The sequence below is a fragment of the Eleutherodactylus coqui genome, chromosome 10 (genome assembly GCF_035609145.1).
Source record: "Eleutherodactylus coqui strain aEleCoq1 chromosome 10, aEleCoq1.hap1, whole genome shotgun sequence".
In the NCBI taxonomy this organism is placed as follows: domain Eukaryota; kingdom Metazoa; phylum Chordata; class Amphibia; order Anura; family Eleutherodactylidae; genus Eleutherodactylus; species Eleutherodactylus coqui.
In genome coordinates, this window is record NC_089846.1 from 25603396 (window position 1) to 25621642 (window position 18247).

The 18247-nt window shown below is 44.8% G+C and overlaps 1 protein-coding gene across 1 annotated transcript in view; it reads left to right on the forward strand.

Annotated features, from left to right (window-relative positions):
* Positions 1-18247, forward strand: part of CACNA1F (calcium voltage-gated channel subunit alpha1 F) — a 154977-nt gene that overhangs the window by 114043 nt on the left and 22687 nt on the right. Inside the window, exons 31-39 of the mRNA XM_066580638.1 lie at positions 28-138; positions 2400-2483; positions 5837-5857; positions 7639-7767; positions 9034-9099; positions 9202-9293; positions 11622-11781; positions 15603-15730; positions 17011-17107. Of these exons, the coding sequence (XP_066436735.1) occupies positions 28-138; positions 2400-2483; positions 5837-5857; positions 7639-7767; positions 9034-9099; positions 9202-9293; positions 11622-11781; positions 15603-15730; positions 17011-17107 (888 nt within the window). The remainder of the gene's footprint in view (positions 1-27; positions 139-2399; positions 2484-5836; positions 5858-7638; positions 7768-9033; positions 9100-9201; positions 9294-11621; positions 11782-15602; positions 15731-17010; positions 17108-18247) is intronic.

Sequence of the window (18247 nt, forward strand, 5' to 3'; positions counted from 1 at the left end):
TAATGTGCATTTCTGTTTTCTATGAAGCATTACGAACAGTCAAAGCCATTTAATTATGCCATGGACATCCTAAACATGGTGTTTACTGGTCTGTTCACCGTGGAGATGGTGCTGAAACTCATCGCATTTAGACCTAAGGTCAGTCTTCCGTGTTTATTAATAATAATCTTTATTAGAGGACAGAGATTAGAGGATGTGATAGGCCTCCCTAAAGAGATGTGTTTGTAGGGCAAGTTTAAAATGGTGGGTGTTGGGGATTAACCTGATTGTTTTGGGTAGCACATTCTAGAAAACGGGAGCAGCTTAGGAAAAGTCTTGGAGACGGGAGGTTTGGACTACAGAGGAACTTAGTGTGGTGTCATTGGTTGAACGGAGAGCACCGGTAGGATGGTAGACTAAGATGAGGGAGGAGATAATAGGGTGGTGCAGCACTGCGGAGAGATTTGTGGATTAGAGTGATGGGTATAAATTGTATTCCATAGTGTAAGGGCAACCAGTACAATGATTGGCACAGCGTGGAGGCATCAATAATGTGGTTAGAAGTAAAGATGAGCCTGGCTGCTACATTCAGGATAGATTGGAGAGAGGAGAGTTAAGTGAAGATCAATTGGTAACGAGTTGCAGTAATGAAGCTGAGGGCAACTGTAAGAGTTTTAGCTGTTTCTACTGTGAGATAGAGATGGATTCGGGAGATGTTTTTGAGTTGCAGGTGATTGTATATAGGGTCAAGAGAAAGGTCAGAATCAAATACTCGTATGACCCCAAAACAATGGGCATGCTGCAGAGGAGTTATGGTGGTGCCACACACAAAGATGGAGATGTCAGGGTTAAGTAAGTTAAAAGGCAGAACCACAAGAAGTTTGGACTCCGTTTTATATAGAGGACATGGTGTTAGAGGCAGCAGATGGACAATCACTGGTCTTTGTAGTAGTGAAGGGTGATGTCTCGGGAAGAGGTGTATAATTAAGTGTCATCAGTGTAGAGATGGTACTGAAAGCCAAATCTGCTGATAGCTTATCCAGTAGAGGCTGTGTAGATGGAAAAAAGGAGGAGTCTGGGACAGAACCCTGAGGAACCCCAACTACAAGAGGAAGAGGAGAAGAGGTAGAGCCGGCAAACAATACACTGAGTGAGGGGTCAGAGAGGTAGGAGGAAAACCAGGAGAGAGAGAGTATCTCTCAGGCCTATTGAGCGGAGCAAACTGAAGAGCAGTTGGTGATCTACAGTGTCAGAAGATACAGAGAGATCCAGGAGGATCAGTAGAGAGAGGTCACAATTAGATTTAGCCATCAGAAGGTTATTTGACATTTTTATAAGGGCTGTTTCTTTAGAATGTAAGGTACGAAAACTGGATTATATGGAATCAAGAAGAGAGTTTGCAGATGGGTAGGCGATTAGACGAGAGTAGACCAGGCATTCCAGGAGTATTTGACTAGTCTGCATTTTCCTATATATACACTATCCTATGGAAAGTTTTTGGACATCTGAGCAAGAATAGAAGTAGTATTTATTTCCATATGGCAATACTTAGTGTTGCCTCCTTTGGCCCTAATGACATCGGATACTCTCTATGGCATACTTTCTACTAACATTTGATACACTTTAGCTGATACTTCCCTACATTCATCCTGCAAATTTCTGGCAAGTTCCTCAAAAAAGATGGATGCTGCTCATATTTCCTGACCCAACGTTCCAGTTTGTTCCAAAGATGTTCAATAGGGTTCAGGTGCAGCCAGTCCAATTGTGGAACATCCCTATCCTCAAACCAACATAAAACACTGTTGGATTTGTGACAAGGCGCATTGTCTTGTTGGAAGTCTGGCCGATCATTCCCAGATTATTCGCAGGTTGTCGGCAGCACATTAGTGTCTAGATTGTCACGGTACACTTCTATGTTCATGCTTTCTGCAACTACAACCAACAGACCGAGACCATGCCATGTAAAACATACTCGGACCATAAAGGAACCTCCGCCTTACTTAACATTTGGCACAACACACTCAGGTAGAAGGCGTTCCCCAGGCTCCTCCACACCCAGGTTGTCCATCTGATGTGAAGCTGGAGTACCGTGATTCATCGGTCCATAGAATGTTCTTCCATTGCTTAACTGTCTAATAACGACGCTCCTTGCACCATTGTAGACGGGCCGATGCAATGCAATTCATGATAGACGGCTTGTGTGCAACAGCATAACCAGTATATCCAATAGCGTGCAGTTCCCATCAAAAACTATGGCTGACACTTCCTAGGGTCTGCATCTTAAGTAGCTTGGTCTAGGACATGTAAATAAGACACGATTCATTCTACTGGTGGGGGTGTTCAAATACTTTTGGTAGGATAGTGTGGCTATGATACATACAGAACACCTTCTGACTGTATTTTCTGTTTTTTCTTGCCAGCATTATTTCTGTGATGCCTGGAACACGTTTGACGCGTTAATTGTGGTGGGCAGCCTTGTTGACATTGCGGTGACAGAAGTCAATGTGAGTACTGGACTGATCGTAATGTAATATAAACCTACATACAGAGGCGTAACTAAATGCAAAACCTGTAACGGGGCACCGAACTGTAATGCTTCATTCATAGTACTGGTCTCCGTATATAGGGAAGAGAGACCTTATAGGCCCTCTGGGGCTCTAGGGCACCGATGCGACCGCACCTCCTGCACCCTACTTGTGCCTATACAGTTGGATCCTTGGCAGTGGACATCTTTCGTAAACTAACACTATATATACTGTACATCTGGATACTGTCTAGTTTGACAGGAAAGAAAAATGTAGCAGGCTGCAGTTTTTTACCCTGGCCTATAAGCTCACAAAGAGCTTCTCTCTTGCCAACAAGTTGCACTTTTGATTTTTGACATGGAGCGGTGGCGTTTCACATATTATCATTAGCACTGCCATGACTTTCATGCAACGCTTCTACGTGGTTCATAGCTTTACTTGATATGAAAGACATGCAATAGCCACCGCCTGACTTCCTGACTAACGTGGATGAGCAATAACAAGCTCTGGAAGACAATATTAAAGCTTACCTGAGTTTTCAATACGTTTTCTAAAATACACCAGGTTCTACTTTCCCGCTCATTTGCTTCTATTTGCATCTTGTTTCAAGTCTGTAAGTTCTGATTTTCATGTGGTCTTCCACATTTTTCAGCTGTTTTCAATCCGCTTTCATACAGGGGGTATGTTGCAGGCCTAGCATTATGCCAGTAGTTCACTGTCCTGCACTTCTTTGCCCTGACTTCCCATGCTGCATTGCACTGTCTGTGGTAGAATCAGCAAGGGGGGGCAGTATCCGAATGCCCGCCCATCTGATTTCCCTGCACACTTCAGGCATTTAGAGACATTCTGGCCAAATGGTTAGTAAACCCACTATAATGTGTGCATAATGTGTACACACAGACGCACACTCACAGGAGAGGCAGAGATTGTGGAGATCGGTCTCACAGTGTCTACAGATCTGTCAGCCTGCAGCTGTTCCTTGTACACTTCTGTCTCACTTGAATCTCACTTTTAGCGTATAGCATTGCTATAGCCAAAGTGTCCTGTTCCCCGTCACAGTGTCTTGCACATCACATCAATGAACCTCATAACTCTCATAGCGTGAACCTCGTAGAACTACAGTCCCCAACGTAACTATGACCCTCTGGGGAGATACTCCCCCAGCCCAAACTTGTCGGTTGTTTTCACTGTCTCTATAGTGTGCGCACACTAACTGTCATGTTGCACTGGTCGTACAGCATTTTTTGCTGTTCCCAGGTCCACTATGGTGTCAGTGGCTTTTTGGGACTGAGTCAGCCCCCGGGTCATCAGGGCAATTCCAATCATCTCCTGAGTGCTGCCCACAACATGGGGGGCAGTGCTACACTGTAGCCCCCGAAATGGCCACCGCCATGAACTAAGCGGCTGCTGTTGCAGCTGCAGCTTCTCCTGATCTGTCTGGCGCAGGGTCTGCATCCTCTGCCTGAACTGCAGCTGTCATACAATTCCAGCCCTTATATATTGGACATGTAAGGTGCCAAAATCTCCTGCACTTACTGCGGAGGATGTGGGGGGGCCGAGCTGTGTTCCTTTTTCTACCCTGGGGATTGCTCTTCATTGAAGAGTTACTAACTCATTGGTGGGGCAGAGTCCTCTCCTCCAGCCTCTCGTGAGGCCACCACAAAATGGCGCCTTCCATGTGCTACAGCATAATGCCTGTCGCCGTTTCTGTTTCCCCTCTCCAGCCATGGCTGTGGCCAGTGGAAAGGAGTATGCTACACTGAGCTTGTAGTGCCTGGCAGCCCAGCTGCTCCCCATCTCCCTCCCCGCCGGGTCCTAGAGGGGCAGGGCTTGCACTTGTGGCTGTTGACAAAGCAGCCAATAGAGCCACGGAGACCCGCAGCGTTTTACCCATACGCCCGTGTGAATAAGCCCTAGGGGTATATTCACATAGGGTTGAAATGCTGCAGATTTTTTCATAGTGAAATTCGCTGTAGAAGATGTTGTTGGAGCCAAATGGGCCCTTCTGAGTTCACTGTGTGGGCCAAATTAGTTATTCTGAAGTTTTGTGCACATAGAGTAACATATTGACACAATGCTCTGTATCAAGCCAGTACACTTCTGATTTATTCAACAGCTTTTTACGGACAAGCGTTACATCGCAAAATAGGAGTATACAAAAAGAGCTATTGTGCTCATACAGGATGGGTAATACAATTATATGGTAATCCACATATTAATAGAGTATCAAAAGTGGAATCTGCAGAGGCATAGTGTTATTTGTAAATGAGGAGCTTCTCCTATCAGAATGCAGAACTGCTCCGTGAGAAAGACCCGTGGGAGGTAGATCCAGGAGTCTAATACTTTCTGGTGTATAACATGAACAAGCTAACCATTTAGCTGCTGCTATTTACTAAGAAGTTTATTTTATTTTACAGTATTGTGAATGACATTTCAAGGAATCCCATCCACACAATGTAGATAAAAATTTGCAGTGTAAATCGACTGGAGCTTATCACTGTAAACTTGCCACTGAGCTACTCCCAACCGCGCATTGGCACTCTGGTCATAAGCAAAACCATACCTCTTCATTTTGGGGGAGTGCGACCATCCGGAAGCTATGAGCAATTACAGGTTCTCTGTACTACATGCAAATCAGCTGCAACCCTTCCGATGGGCAGACTTACAGCTCGTCCTGGTCTGGTCTGGACTGTCCGCCGCTGGGTCCTCCTCAGGTCTACAGCTCCAATCAGTACACAAGGGAAGGGGCTGAGGAGGACCCAGCGGCAGACAATCGGGATCAGAAAGAGCTGCAGGTCTGCTCATTGCGGCTGATTTGCATACAGCGAGAACAACCAGTAAACGCTCGGAGCCCCCGGACTGCTGCACATCTAAAGAAAGAAGAGGCACAATATTGTTTATGACCAGAGCGCCAATATACAGTTGGAAGTAGTTCAGTGGCGATTTTCTGGTGACAAAGTTCCTTTAAATCCGCAGTATGTCACTGTGGATTTCACTCCTTCAAATGAGGAGGTTATATCTGTGACGGTGATGTATGATGTGACACCCAGCTAGAAAGAAACAAAAACGTTGCACCTTGTCTTGTCAGCTGTGCCAGATTATTGGAATTTTACTGTAAAGGTGTTGCATCATTATCCGTTACATGCTTGGTTGCTGATGGTGTGTGTTTCATCATTGTGTAAGATGATAATATAAGGTTTACTTGTTAATTGATGTTATCTCCCTGTACATTATTGCATGTACCTATGGATTCATCATCATCATGACCATCATCACCGTCTTCATCGTTATCCTTCATCACCCCCTACTCCTGTCATACACATGTCATGCAGAATGGATGGCATGTTGGGGAGGTAGGTAGTTCATTATTGAAGCGTTAATGGAGATGTACACAATATAACTTGGAAGGGCCTTTTTACACGGGCTGATAAATCATTCAGTGTATATGTACTGAACCACAGATCGGCTCAAGTGAATAGGCAGTCGTTCACTTATGAATGACTGCCTGTTTAGTATGAATAGAGGCAGACAGGCTAAAACGATCCCCGGCCCGCCCCACCTCCATTCACTGAGCGATGTTCGTTCCTATGTAGAAGCCCAGAAACTTTCTTAGTTGGGATGACCTGTCGGGTATTTGCACCCCACAGGTCATCCTGTTTAACCCTTTCCAATCCTACTTGTATCCTGGTTTTCCTAGAGGGCTTACTCTTTTTCTGCCGTTATACAATGGCGCTATATGCTGGCTAAAGCCAGTACTGCATGAGGTGACACGTTGGATAGGCTTCAACAGCAGAGAGGCTGGCAATATACAGTAAGAGAACCCCGACGAATGTCTTCCAACCTCGGAGCTGTACAGCCTTAAATCCTAATGTCTCCAGAGGTCAGACAGTGGATTGGAAAGGGTTAAAAGTCCTAAGGGACAGTTGTCAAACATTCCATTATTCTATCAGGAACATTGTTATCATTATTCCCCTTAATTGCCGTTCATACTTTTGTAACAGATTTGTATGAACTGTAAGGCTGGGTTCACAGGAGGCAGAATTGTCGCAGAATTTCCATGCGGACTTTCCGCACAGTAATTCCGCCGGCAATCTTAAACCCGAGCCTAAGCAGCAAAGTAGGCGACATTTGCAAAAATCTCGTCCACATGCTGCGGAGAAGCCATTGCGACCAAGCCATGCTGAAGCTTACATGCCGCGTGGAAATCAAAGCTGCGGCATGTCAATTGTATCGCCATCTCTTCTCTCTATGAGGAAAGATGGCCGCAGTGGAATACAGGCAGCGAAGCCGCTTCAAAACCCGTGACGAACGGTGCAAACAGTGCTTTGAAGCTGCATTTCTGCTGCGGAAATCTTGCCGAATTTCCGCACAGTCCTGCTGCGATTATTCAGCGAGATTCCCACAGGATTTACACCCCATGGGACTGCAGCCTGAAGAAACCTCAATAAACGGCGTTCTTTACCTGTTCTTTACCTGTTCTTTACCTGTTTAATCTCTCCAAACCTTCACCTTTCTCTCCTTCTATTAAAAACAGTCGCTCATTGCCATTTCTACAGATGTAGTCATTTGTCCCTTCTGCCCATAAATATATGGGAATATGCTCCCATGGGAAATTACGTTCCATATAGATATACAGAACTGTGCAAAAGTTTTAGGCAGGTGTGGGAAAAATGCTGCAAAGTAAGAAAGCTTGGTCACTTAACAAAATACAAAGTGACGGAACAAAAAAGGAATCTAAATCCCATCAATATTTGGTGTGAGCGCCCATTGTCTTCACAACAGTATAAACTCTTCTAGGTACACTTGCACACTGTTTTTGAAGGAACTCGGTAGGGAGGTTATTTCAAACATCTTAGAGAACTAAGCTCAGATCTTCTGTGGATATAGGCTCGCTCAGATCCTTCTGTCTCTTCATGTAATCCCAGACAGACTGGATGATGATGAGATCTGGGCTCTGCGGGATCCGTATCAAGGACTCCTTGTTCTTCTGAGTCAATCAGACGCTTCCTATTTTTGAAACAAATTCTTTCTTTGCAGCATTTTTTTCACACCTGACTAAAACTTTTACACAGTCCGGTAAGTTGTCCAGACGTTAATCTGATGCATCTCTTCCCGCTCCTGTGCTTCTATCCAGAGTTCAGAAGACAGCTCCAGAATATCCATCACCTTCTTTCGTCTCTTCCGTGTGATGCGTTTGGTAAAGCTGCTTAGTAAGGGGGAAGGTATAAGGACATTGCTGTGGACATTTATAAAATCCTTCCAGGTGAGTGCAAGCAAAATGAGAGGCCCTGAGCCGGTTGCCTTGGGTGCTTTACCTTAAAATAGTCGTGCTTACATCATTGCTGCATGTATTGTATCTACAGTATTCATAAAGGAGTTAAAGGGGTTGTCCAAGTTTAAACTATTTATTGCTGTCCTTAAATTGGCAGGTTGGCCTGTGCAATAGAAGATTGGTGGGCATCCAGAGACAGGGGCCCCTAAAGATCAACTGCTGGTGCTCTTGTGCACTGAGTTGATTAATACAGATAGCTTTGGGGAAATGTCTAGCCTTCCCCAATACACGTATTGAACCACTTCCAAGGGCAGCAACGGCATTCCCATCTCAGACGTTTATGGTATATCCTAAGTATATGCCATAATAAATTGCAATGCGTTCTACTTCCAGGTCTCCCACCTATTGGGAGAATGGGGGTCACCTTCCTCCTAATCAGGAGGATCAATGCATGTGACTCTCTCCATTGTAGATGATAGATGTCGAGGTAACGGCCTGGCATTTCATAAGTCCTATAAACCTACAATGGAAAGAGCTGCATATATACGGTGCCTCTAAGTCATATACCCATTTCTGGAGTGCCAAACGAGTCAAGAGGCTTTATTTTCCTAATACATAGGGGAACCAGACATGGCTACCCAATGCACCCTAAGGGGTTCACGTACACAAGCGATGTTTCGCTTGGACCAATGGTCTAAGTTTGAAAGATCACTGCATGTCCTATTAATGTGCATGTCTCGCAGGAGAATAGGACCTGAAAAGTGGGGTGTCCCGCACAGCACACAGTGTCTATATGCTCTGCTATGCGAGTTGCACTTGAGAATCTCAGGCGCAACTCGCGATTCCCGTGTAAATACAGCCTTTTGTGCAAAAAAGATTCAGTATAACTTGTATTTAATTGATTTAAAGCCCGGCATTTTCTGAGTTTAGGAGTCCGGTGGGCGGTCCCATAAGTGATTGACAGCTGTCAATCATTGCATAGGACCGCCCACTGGACTCCTAAGCCCAAAGTAAGCAGGGATTACTGTGGTGATTCAGTTTCAATGAAGTTGCACATTTCTGTATAGAACAAAGTAAACTTGTAATCCTGGATGACTCTGATATATTTACCACCTAACGCATTCTGCATCCTAATGGAAGACTTGTAAACTGTCCTTGACCCTGTATAGCAGCAGCAGTCTTAGTATCAGCCTTTGGCTACATAAGCTGTTTTATGAGACTTTTCACATCTCTCCCTGTGATTCCGTCTTCCTCTAGGCTTTGCCATATGTTGCTCTTCTGATAGCAATGATCTTTTTCATCTATGCTGTCATCGGCATGCAGGTGAGTCAGACATGTACCGTGAATTACTGATAGCTTTCCATTTGCAGCCACAGTGTGAGCCATCTTTATCTCCCTCACCTCTGCTTTGTTCTTGTCTTATAGACATTTGGAAAAATCGCCATGCAGGACGCGACTCAAATAAACCGGAATAACAACTTTCAAACCTTCCCACAGGCTGTGCTCCTGCTCTTTAGGTACGAGCATCACCAGCTGTGATGATGATGTAGACCGTGGAAACCTATCAGAAGCTCAGTGTTAAAGGGGTTTTCCAGGGCGTAAGATATTGATGACCTATTCTCAGGATAAGTGGTCAATATCAGATCAGTGGCAGTCTGCCACTCAGAACCCCTGCTGATGGCGCTTGGGTGAGCACCACGGCCACTTCACTCCATACTAAGCATAGTGCCGTACATTTCATAGTGGCTGTGCCTGGTCTAGCAGCTCCGTTTCATTTACTTGAAGGGAACTGAGCTGCTGTTAGGCCATGTGACCTATAAACTAGACATTACAGGCTTGATAAGAGGCTGCAGTGCTACCCAAGCGCCACTGCCTTTCTAATCAGCTGATCAATAAGGCTCCTGAGTGGCAGATTTCCACTAATCTGATATTAATGACTGATCCTGAGGATAATGTATATTCAGGTCGCACAACTCTAAGTATGGGGTATTTGGTGTAGGTTTTAAATGGGTAGAGCACTTTTCCATAAAGTATGTATAGAAGAGCAGAACAGCCACCAGGTAAATATGCCTATGATGAAATTTTATTTAGTCCAATTGGCTCAAAACCGCTGATGAAGAGGCTCAAATTTGTATGCAACGTAAAAATACCAGTCACCAAATGTGGACTGCAGTTGAAGGCACAAAGACAAAGGCCTGGTGCCACGTTCAAGACCCCTTCCTACTCTCACGTACTGTTCTGGCATTCCCTGAGCCCCTACCTTCATAGAGCCAGCATTTTGTTTCAGTTTTCCATTCATATAGCTGTATGAGGGCTTGTTTTTTGAAGAATGACTTGTATTTGTTATTCCTACCATCTAATCCAGTGTTCCCCAACTCCAGTCCTCAGGGACCGCCAACAGGTCATGTTTTCAGGATTTCCTCAGTGTTGCACAGGTGATGTAATTGTTGTTGGTGCCTCAGACATTGTCACAGGTGTTCTTACCATAGGATATCCTGAAAACACGACCTGTTGGTGGTCCCTGAGGAGTTGGGGACCCCTGATCTAATGTATCACATAATGTACTGAGAAACGTAAAAAAGTGGGACAAAATGAAAAAAAAAATTGAATTGCATCATTTTTTGGGGGGTGGCCTAATTCTTACAGCGATCACCGTGCAGAAAAATTAAATGCACTTTATCCTGCCTGTCAGTACAATTGTGGAGATACCAAAGTTATTTTTTCATATTTTACTACGTTTAAAAAGTAGAGAAACTTTTTTTATTTTATTTTAAAACAAAAAATGCTTTCTGTTGCTACATTCTGAGACCCAGAACTTTTACTTATTTTTTTGTCAGTTGGGATACTTGAAGGATATTTTTTCACATAGCAAGCTGTAGTTTGTATTTTAGCATTTTTGGGTGTATCAATTTATTTTTTTTTCATTGATTTATTCTTTTATGTGAAAAAATTGATTTTTTTTAACCTTTTGATAAATTTTTTTAATATTTAAAAATAAATGTTATGACACTTTAAAAAAAAAAATTCTAGTCCATAGGGAATTTGTACTTGCTATCGCTTGTTCGCTTGTACTATACACTATAACACTTCAGTGTTGCAGTATGTAATATTCTTCTTTGCTGCCCACTAAGTCATGATAGAGGCAGGGCTTAGTAGCCAATCATGCATGGCAGCCCTGGGAGCTTTCACTAGGCCCCAGGCTGCCATAATAAAGGCCCTTTTACACGGGCTGACAGTCTTTTGGACGACTGTACGAGTGTTGACGTCACCGCTAAGGTCATCAGCACTCGTGCAGAGCATTCAAACAGAAAGACTTGCCAGCCACTGGCTTCTCGTCCGCTTCTCGCTCAGTGCTTCCCCTTCCTATGGGAAGCGCTGAGCTTGAAGCATTCACACGGAACGACAAGCCAGGGAGCTAACGAGGTTTTTTAAGCTGACTGAAAAGTCAGCTTAAAGAACTGCAAATGACAAGTGAGTTTTTTGTTTTTTTTTGCATTCCCACTGAATGACTTCACGGGGAGGAGTCATGGGGTGTCGGAGGGGCTTCCCCTTTGGCTAGCTGCATGCTCGGCTTTGATTGCAGCATCTAGATATTTAGCAGATTCAATCAGACAGCTGTCAGCAACAACTGATAGTCACCGGCTATGGAGCAGACTCCGCTCCCAAGACTGCCCCATACACCCATCATGACTGCAGAACGTATATATAATACGTGATGCTGTCAGAAAATGGCTAATGTAAATGTCGGGAGTATTGTATATCATATGTAGATACTGTACAGGATCCGTGCTCAGAATGGCTATACAATCCTTAGACCTAAGCTACCATGTTCTCTCTCTTCTTAGATGTGCCACAGGTGAGGCCTGGCAAGAGATCATGTTGGCCAGTTTACCAGGCAAGAGATGTGACCCTGAATCTGACTTTGCTCCGGAGGAAGAGTTTACCTGTGGAAGCAACTTTGCCATTGTGTATTTTATCAGCTTCTTCATGCTTTGTGCTTTCTTGGTATGTAGAAGACGAGTCAGCTAATCGACATTTAGTCCTTTAGAGGAGTTGCCCAAGACTTTCCAAAAATTTCCAGAAAGTAGATTATGGTATAAAAGAAAGGAAGAAAAAAAAACATTACTCGCCTTTTAAATTTCCCACTACTCCAGAGCTGCTGCTCCAGTCATGTACACTCCTACAGCAGTGATGTCACATTGGTAATTCACAGGACCGATCACAGGCCATTCATGCACACATGACCATTGAGGTCAACGATTGGCTGCAGCAGTCATTGAAATGATGGAACCAGATTTGATGACTACAGAACTTCCAGGACCAGAGCGGCGGGACTGGAGCAGGGTCAAAAGAGATTGGCGCTTTAAATGGAGGCATATTAGATGCCAACCACAACACTGAACAACCCCATTCGGAGGGCTTGTAGTGGGCATAGAGTATCTCCATATATATTTAAAGTGTCACTGTCTTATGATGGGGTTTGAAAGGGTTCTCTTGATGCCCTATAAGAGCATTGGAATGTCGTAAAGACAGGCTCCCACAATGGACTTGTCTCTGTCAATGTGGAGAGCTGCTAACAAGCTATGGTCCTCAATCTGGCTGATGGGGGCATTTACTTTATGTATTACAAGGAACGCCATTCATCTGTATTGCCACCAAGTAATTCTGCATTATAAACCTATTCATGGACTAGCAGAACTCAAGATTTGCTCATCTAAAATCTTGAGCTTTCTGATTGATTAATATACAGTAATGGCACATAACTGAGCGAACTACTGTGATACTTAAAGAGGTTTTCTGGGTCCTCAGGATGGGTCATCAATAGTTAATTGCCAGGGACCCGCCCCTTGGGATCTTCAGTGATAAGCTGATCACCCAGCCTACTGTCAGTGCAGCGGGGCTGTATGTTATCATCGGGGATGGGTGGGGAAGGGCCATAGCCGACTTCACTCCCACTGAAATCAATGGCAGCTGAAGTTGGCTATTACACATCTGGCATTTCCACCTCCTACACCGGGGTCGGACGCAGAAGTGCAATATGAGGCTTCAGCTCCCATTGATTTCAATGGGAGTGAAGCCAGCTATTGCACTTCCGCTCCCATTCCCAGTGATGATGTCTGGCCTCGCTGCACTGACAGTAGGCTAGACGATCAGCTGATCACTGGAGATTCCGAGAGTTAGCCATTAATGATCGATCCTGAGTAGAGATGAGCGAACGTACTCGGTAAGGCCGATTTCGCAATCGAGCACCGCGATTTTCGAGTACTTCACTACTCGGATGAAAAGATTCAGGGGTCGCCAGGGGCGGGGCGTGGCTTGGTGGAGCGGGGGATAGCAGCGCGGAACAGGGGGGAGCTCTCGCTCTCTCCCTCTCCCCCCCCCCCCACTACCCTCTGCAACCCCCCGCTCACCCACGGCGCCCCCCGAATCTTTTCACCCGAGTAGTGAAGTTCTCGAAAATCGCGGTGCTCGATTGCGAAATCGGCCTTACCGAGTACGTTCGCTCATCTCTAATTCTGAGGATACGTCCTCAATAGTTTTTGCCTGGAAAACCCCTTTAAAGGGACTTTTACTAATCCTGATTATTGGAGAAGAAATTTGCCCTAACTTTTGTTTTCCAGATGATTGGGCCTTGTAAAAAGACAGACAATTACCTGACGAATTGGCAAACGCTAATCGTAACTTTTATGCAAGCATAGAAATGCTCTCTGGTTGACTGCACATCTTCCGGTGATCGTTGTTAGCTATATGGGGACGAACAACTGTATGAATCATCCTTTGTCCTAATAAATTGGGCTATGTAAACGATTAACGAGGATGATCTCGTTGACTGGCACTCGTCTACCAGAGCAAAGTGCTCTGTTTAAAAGGACTCTTAAAAGGGTATTCCAGGCTTTTAATCCCTTGCAGTATTGATGACCTAGAATAAATCATAAATAGTTGATCGGTGGAGGTCCCCCACTTGGAACCCCTGAATGTTAGCTGATCTCCACCCCTGCACTCATTGCACTGGGGCTGGATGTCCACATTGGAGTCGGAGCTAGAAGTGCAATAGAAGGTCTAGTTTCCATCCATTTCAATGGGCGTTATATGTTCTATTGCGCTTCCAGCTGCAACAGCCATGTCAATGGAGCTGTCAACACCTGGCCTAATGCAGTGAATACGCAGGCTAAGATCAGATGATTGCCGGGGGTCCCGAGCGGCAGATCCCAGTGATCAACTATTGATGACCTATCCTGAGGATAGGTCATCAATACTGCAGGAGTGTTACGATCGTGTGGGAAAACTAAGCCCGGGGCGCACACGATCGTGACTAAAAGGGATTGGGTACGCACACCGGTTTCTGGTAAACTGACCCTGTGCTACGATGAGGTTGACCTGGCCCTACCTAAGCGGGGACATTGCCCCAATAAGGGCAGCCCAGCGTTCTTCGGATCTGGGCCCTAGCTGATCCTAGGAGCCACACACCAGAACAGGACGCATTCACATGCCACACGACAGGTACTGAACAACAGGACACACAGAGCCAGAATACACAGCATACAAAATGCAACAGCTAGTGACAGATGATAAGCTGAATATAAATACCAGGTATTAGTTGACATTTTGTACAAACCGTGAAAGCTAGCAGGCAACCTCACGGTTCCTGGTTATATTGCTAGTCCCTACACTAAACAGGAGTCCAGCAGAATCGGACACAGTTCACACAGAACGCTGCAACAGGACAGGACACAGATAGCAGGTCACACAGCAAGCTAACACAAAACTGACAGAATATAGACGAACAAACGGACATGAACCAGCAAGACACAGATCACACAGCAAACTTCAACAGACAAGGATTCATGACTGCTCACCCTGAACACCAGACAGAGACTGACCAGGAGCTGGGTTTATATGTGAGCACAGACCCAGGAGATTGGCTAGCAGGAAGTACCACCCCCAGCCAGCTCAATCAATTAACCCTGAGAGTGCTGTGCTGCTGGAAGCATAGTAGTACAACATGTCTCAGCAGCACAGGTAACAAGGAGGTATAAAGGCCGGGAATAACCTTTTAAAACACATAGCAGAAGGAGAAGTATAATTGCATGCAGATTTATATTCCATTCAGGGTCTGTAGAAAGCTGGGTGATAACCCTTATGAGCAATGTAATGACTGACGTAAGTGGTTCTTACTTTTATAAACCCGGCATCTGTTACATCAAGGTAACTGAAGATTAGCTGAATAGAGAACTAAGAGACTCCACACAAAAGGGACGAGTCGGGGACTTGTATTTCTTTCAGTTTTAGGAGGAAGGGCTCTACCTAGATTTCCTCGCTGAAGCCTCAGATCCGTATTATGGAGGTGGAATTATCATATATAAAGCCTAAGTAATTTATTGTAAAATGATAGCATAGTGACTGTCCTCGATCCTGAGCCCTTCTTGTATCCGTCTGCAATTGAAAGCCAGCGATTTGAGGTTTTTTGAGGTAAAATAATGCAAATGCCTCATTATCATCCTCCGGGCTTTATTTCTGAGACCTCGTGCTTCCCATCATATAATACACTGCAGCTATCGAGATGTATTAGGTGACTCAATTTCCATCTCATACAAGCTGAACCCTGCCTGAAGCGTGAGAGGTCCTGCTTTATATTCAGACCACAAAACATGGGCGAAATCTGTAAGGATTCACCTCAGAAATAAATTTTAATAAGTTCCACAGAGGTTAGCGCCATACTGCAGAGCCGCCAGCTCATCTAATAACTGGCAGCAGACTCTATTAATTGACTTGCTTTTGTTTTGTTTCTTAGGAAGCAGCGATTCATTTAGTTTTTTACATTTCAGATCATCAACTTGTTTGTTGCCGTCATCATGGATAACTTTGATTATCTCACAAGAGATTGGTCAATTCTTGGTCCCCACCATTTGGATGAGTTTAAGAGGATCTGGTCTGAGTATGACCCTGAAGCAAAGTAAGTTCTTAAAGTGCAACTGTCATTGTTTTGGCATTAAATAGTATATTGCGCACTACACATTTACGTCATTACATTACATACTATATTTTTCGGACTAAAAGACACACTTTTTAGCAAGAAAACAATCTTGTTAAAAGGTGTGTGCGTCTTCTGGTCTGATGTCAGGAGGGTCTTGCAGTGCCAGACCCCTCTGACTGCTTCCATAATGATCAGGCACAGTGTGTTAGTGCTGCAACTGATCATTAAGACCACCAACTCCACCAGTAAGTACTTTACCTTCACCACGTCGTGGTCCAGCGACCTCTGATTATAATAATTATTAGAGACTGTGACCTCTAACCTCCCCCCCCCCCCCCCCGCTGCGTCTACACTGCGTACAGGACATTCAGTAACGCAGATGCTGGAGGCAGATGTCAGGGGTCAGAGTCACTGATAATCAGTGTTGGCCGGAGCTACAGAGTGAGGTAAAGTACTTCTTGGTGGGGTTGCTGCCCAGATGGAAATACAGGGGGCACTTCTACTGCTGGGGGCCATTATTACTACAGGGACCACAAAGAGACAATATTACTATTGGGGGCATTATGACTACAGGAGGCCAGTATTACTAATGGGACCAAAGGGGGCCACTATTGCTACTGGGGGCACTGAGAGGTGGCACAATTACTGTAGGGGCCACTAAGAAGGCCCCTTTTTCATTCACTTTTTCATTTTTCTAATCTGCTTTTATTTCCTGACTGTAGATTTTTCTGTACATGACTATGGGGGGCGGCCATGTTTCCTGAGCTACATTTAACAGCATTTAGAGGGATGCTTTACGGCAGCCTCATAAGCCATTCACACAATGGACAGGAGCGGACCCATTGGCCTGTATCGCAGACTGTTGTAGACATGCTCTGTGACCTGTGCAGAGGTCATTCTGCAGGGAGGGGGGAGTAGATAGTCAATGGAAGCTGTGCCTACAATACTAAACCAGGCCACTGTAATGATGACAGTGCTATCTGCTTTCACCGCTGTCCACACTATTCATCATCAATAGTAAAAGTTCTGGAGAATCCCTTTGAGAGGCTAACCACACTGCCATACTTTGACTCCGTTTTACTTACAGAAAATGGAAGTGTGTCCGGCCTCACTGCGGGTCTGCTCACCCGAACTCCCGAGTATCATAGAAATGTTTTGCAGAGTGCTCATTGAAATGAATGGTCGATCATCTGCCTTCAGGAGCAGGAGCCACTTCTTCACCTACAAATGATTGAATTGGTGCCTTTTTATTATTGCAGGGGCCGTATCAAACACCTGGATGTTGTGACTTTATTACGCCGGATCCAACCACCCTTGGGATTTGGAAAGCTTTGCCCACACCGCGTGGCATGTAAGGTAAACATATAGCAAAAGTATTGCAAACGAGGAATAATAATGGCCGGCGGTCAAATGTCTTCTCAGAAATGTAATAGAAATCAATATGATTCTTAAAAGCTAATTCAAATCAGGGGCAATGAGGGTAATAACCTACAAAATCTGTAATCAGTCCGACATGCCGGAGACAGATCAGGTATGGTAGGTGTAGACCAGGGGTGCACAACCTCTTTCTGGTCCAAGGACACATTGTCATAATGAAGCATTTCCAAGGGCCGCAATAAAACGTAAAGGGGTGTTACTATCTGAGACACTTGTGGCATATAAATAATATGTACAAGCTGCATGTTCCAGGACTGCCAGCCAGTTAACAAAATGCAAAGTGACTGAACAAAAGGGAAATCAAATCATTATTTGGTGTGACGACCCCTTTGCCTTCAAAACTGCATCAATTCTTCTATGTAAATTTGTACAAAGTCAGGGATTTTGTAGGATTGTAGTCACCTGTGTAGGGAGCTTAAAACTGAGTGAGGAACAGCCAAGCTCTGCTACAAAGGTGAGGTTGTGGAAGACAGTTTCATGTCACTGCAGTGCATGACTGAGCACAGCAACAAGAGACAAGGTAGTTATGCTGCATCAGTAAGGTCTCTCCCAGGCAAAGATATCAAAAAAGACTGCGGTTTCAGGATGTGCTATTCAAGCTCTTTTGAAGAAGCAAAAATAAACTGATAGCATCAAGAACCGGAGACGCAGTGGTCGGCCAAGGTAACTCAGTGCAAGATGCATCATGCCTGCTTGCCTTCAAAATCGGAAGCTGTCCAGCAGTGCCATCAGTTCAGAACTGGCAGAATCCAATGAGACCCAGGTATACCCATCTACTGTTCAAAAAAGTCTGGCCAGAAGTGGTTTTCATGGAGGAATTGTGGCCAAAAAGCCATTCCTTCAACGGAGAAATGAAGCCAAGCTACACAACTATGCATAAAAACATAGGAGCTGGGGTGCAGAAAAATGCCAGCAGGTGCTCCAGACTGATGAGTCAAAATGTGAAATATTTGGCTCCAAATTTATTCTAAAGCAGTACAACGAGCCCAAACATACATCCAATGTCACTAAAAACTATCTTCAGTGCAAGGAAGAACCAGGAGTCCTGGAAAAGATGAT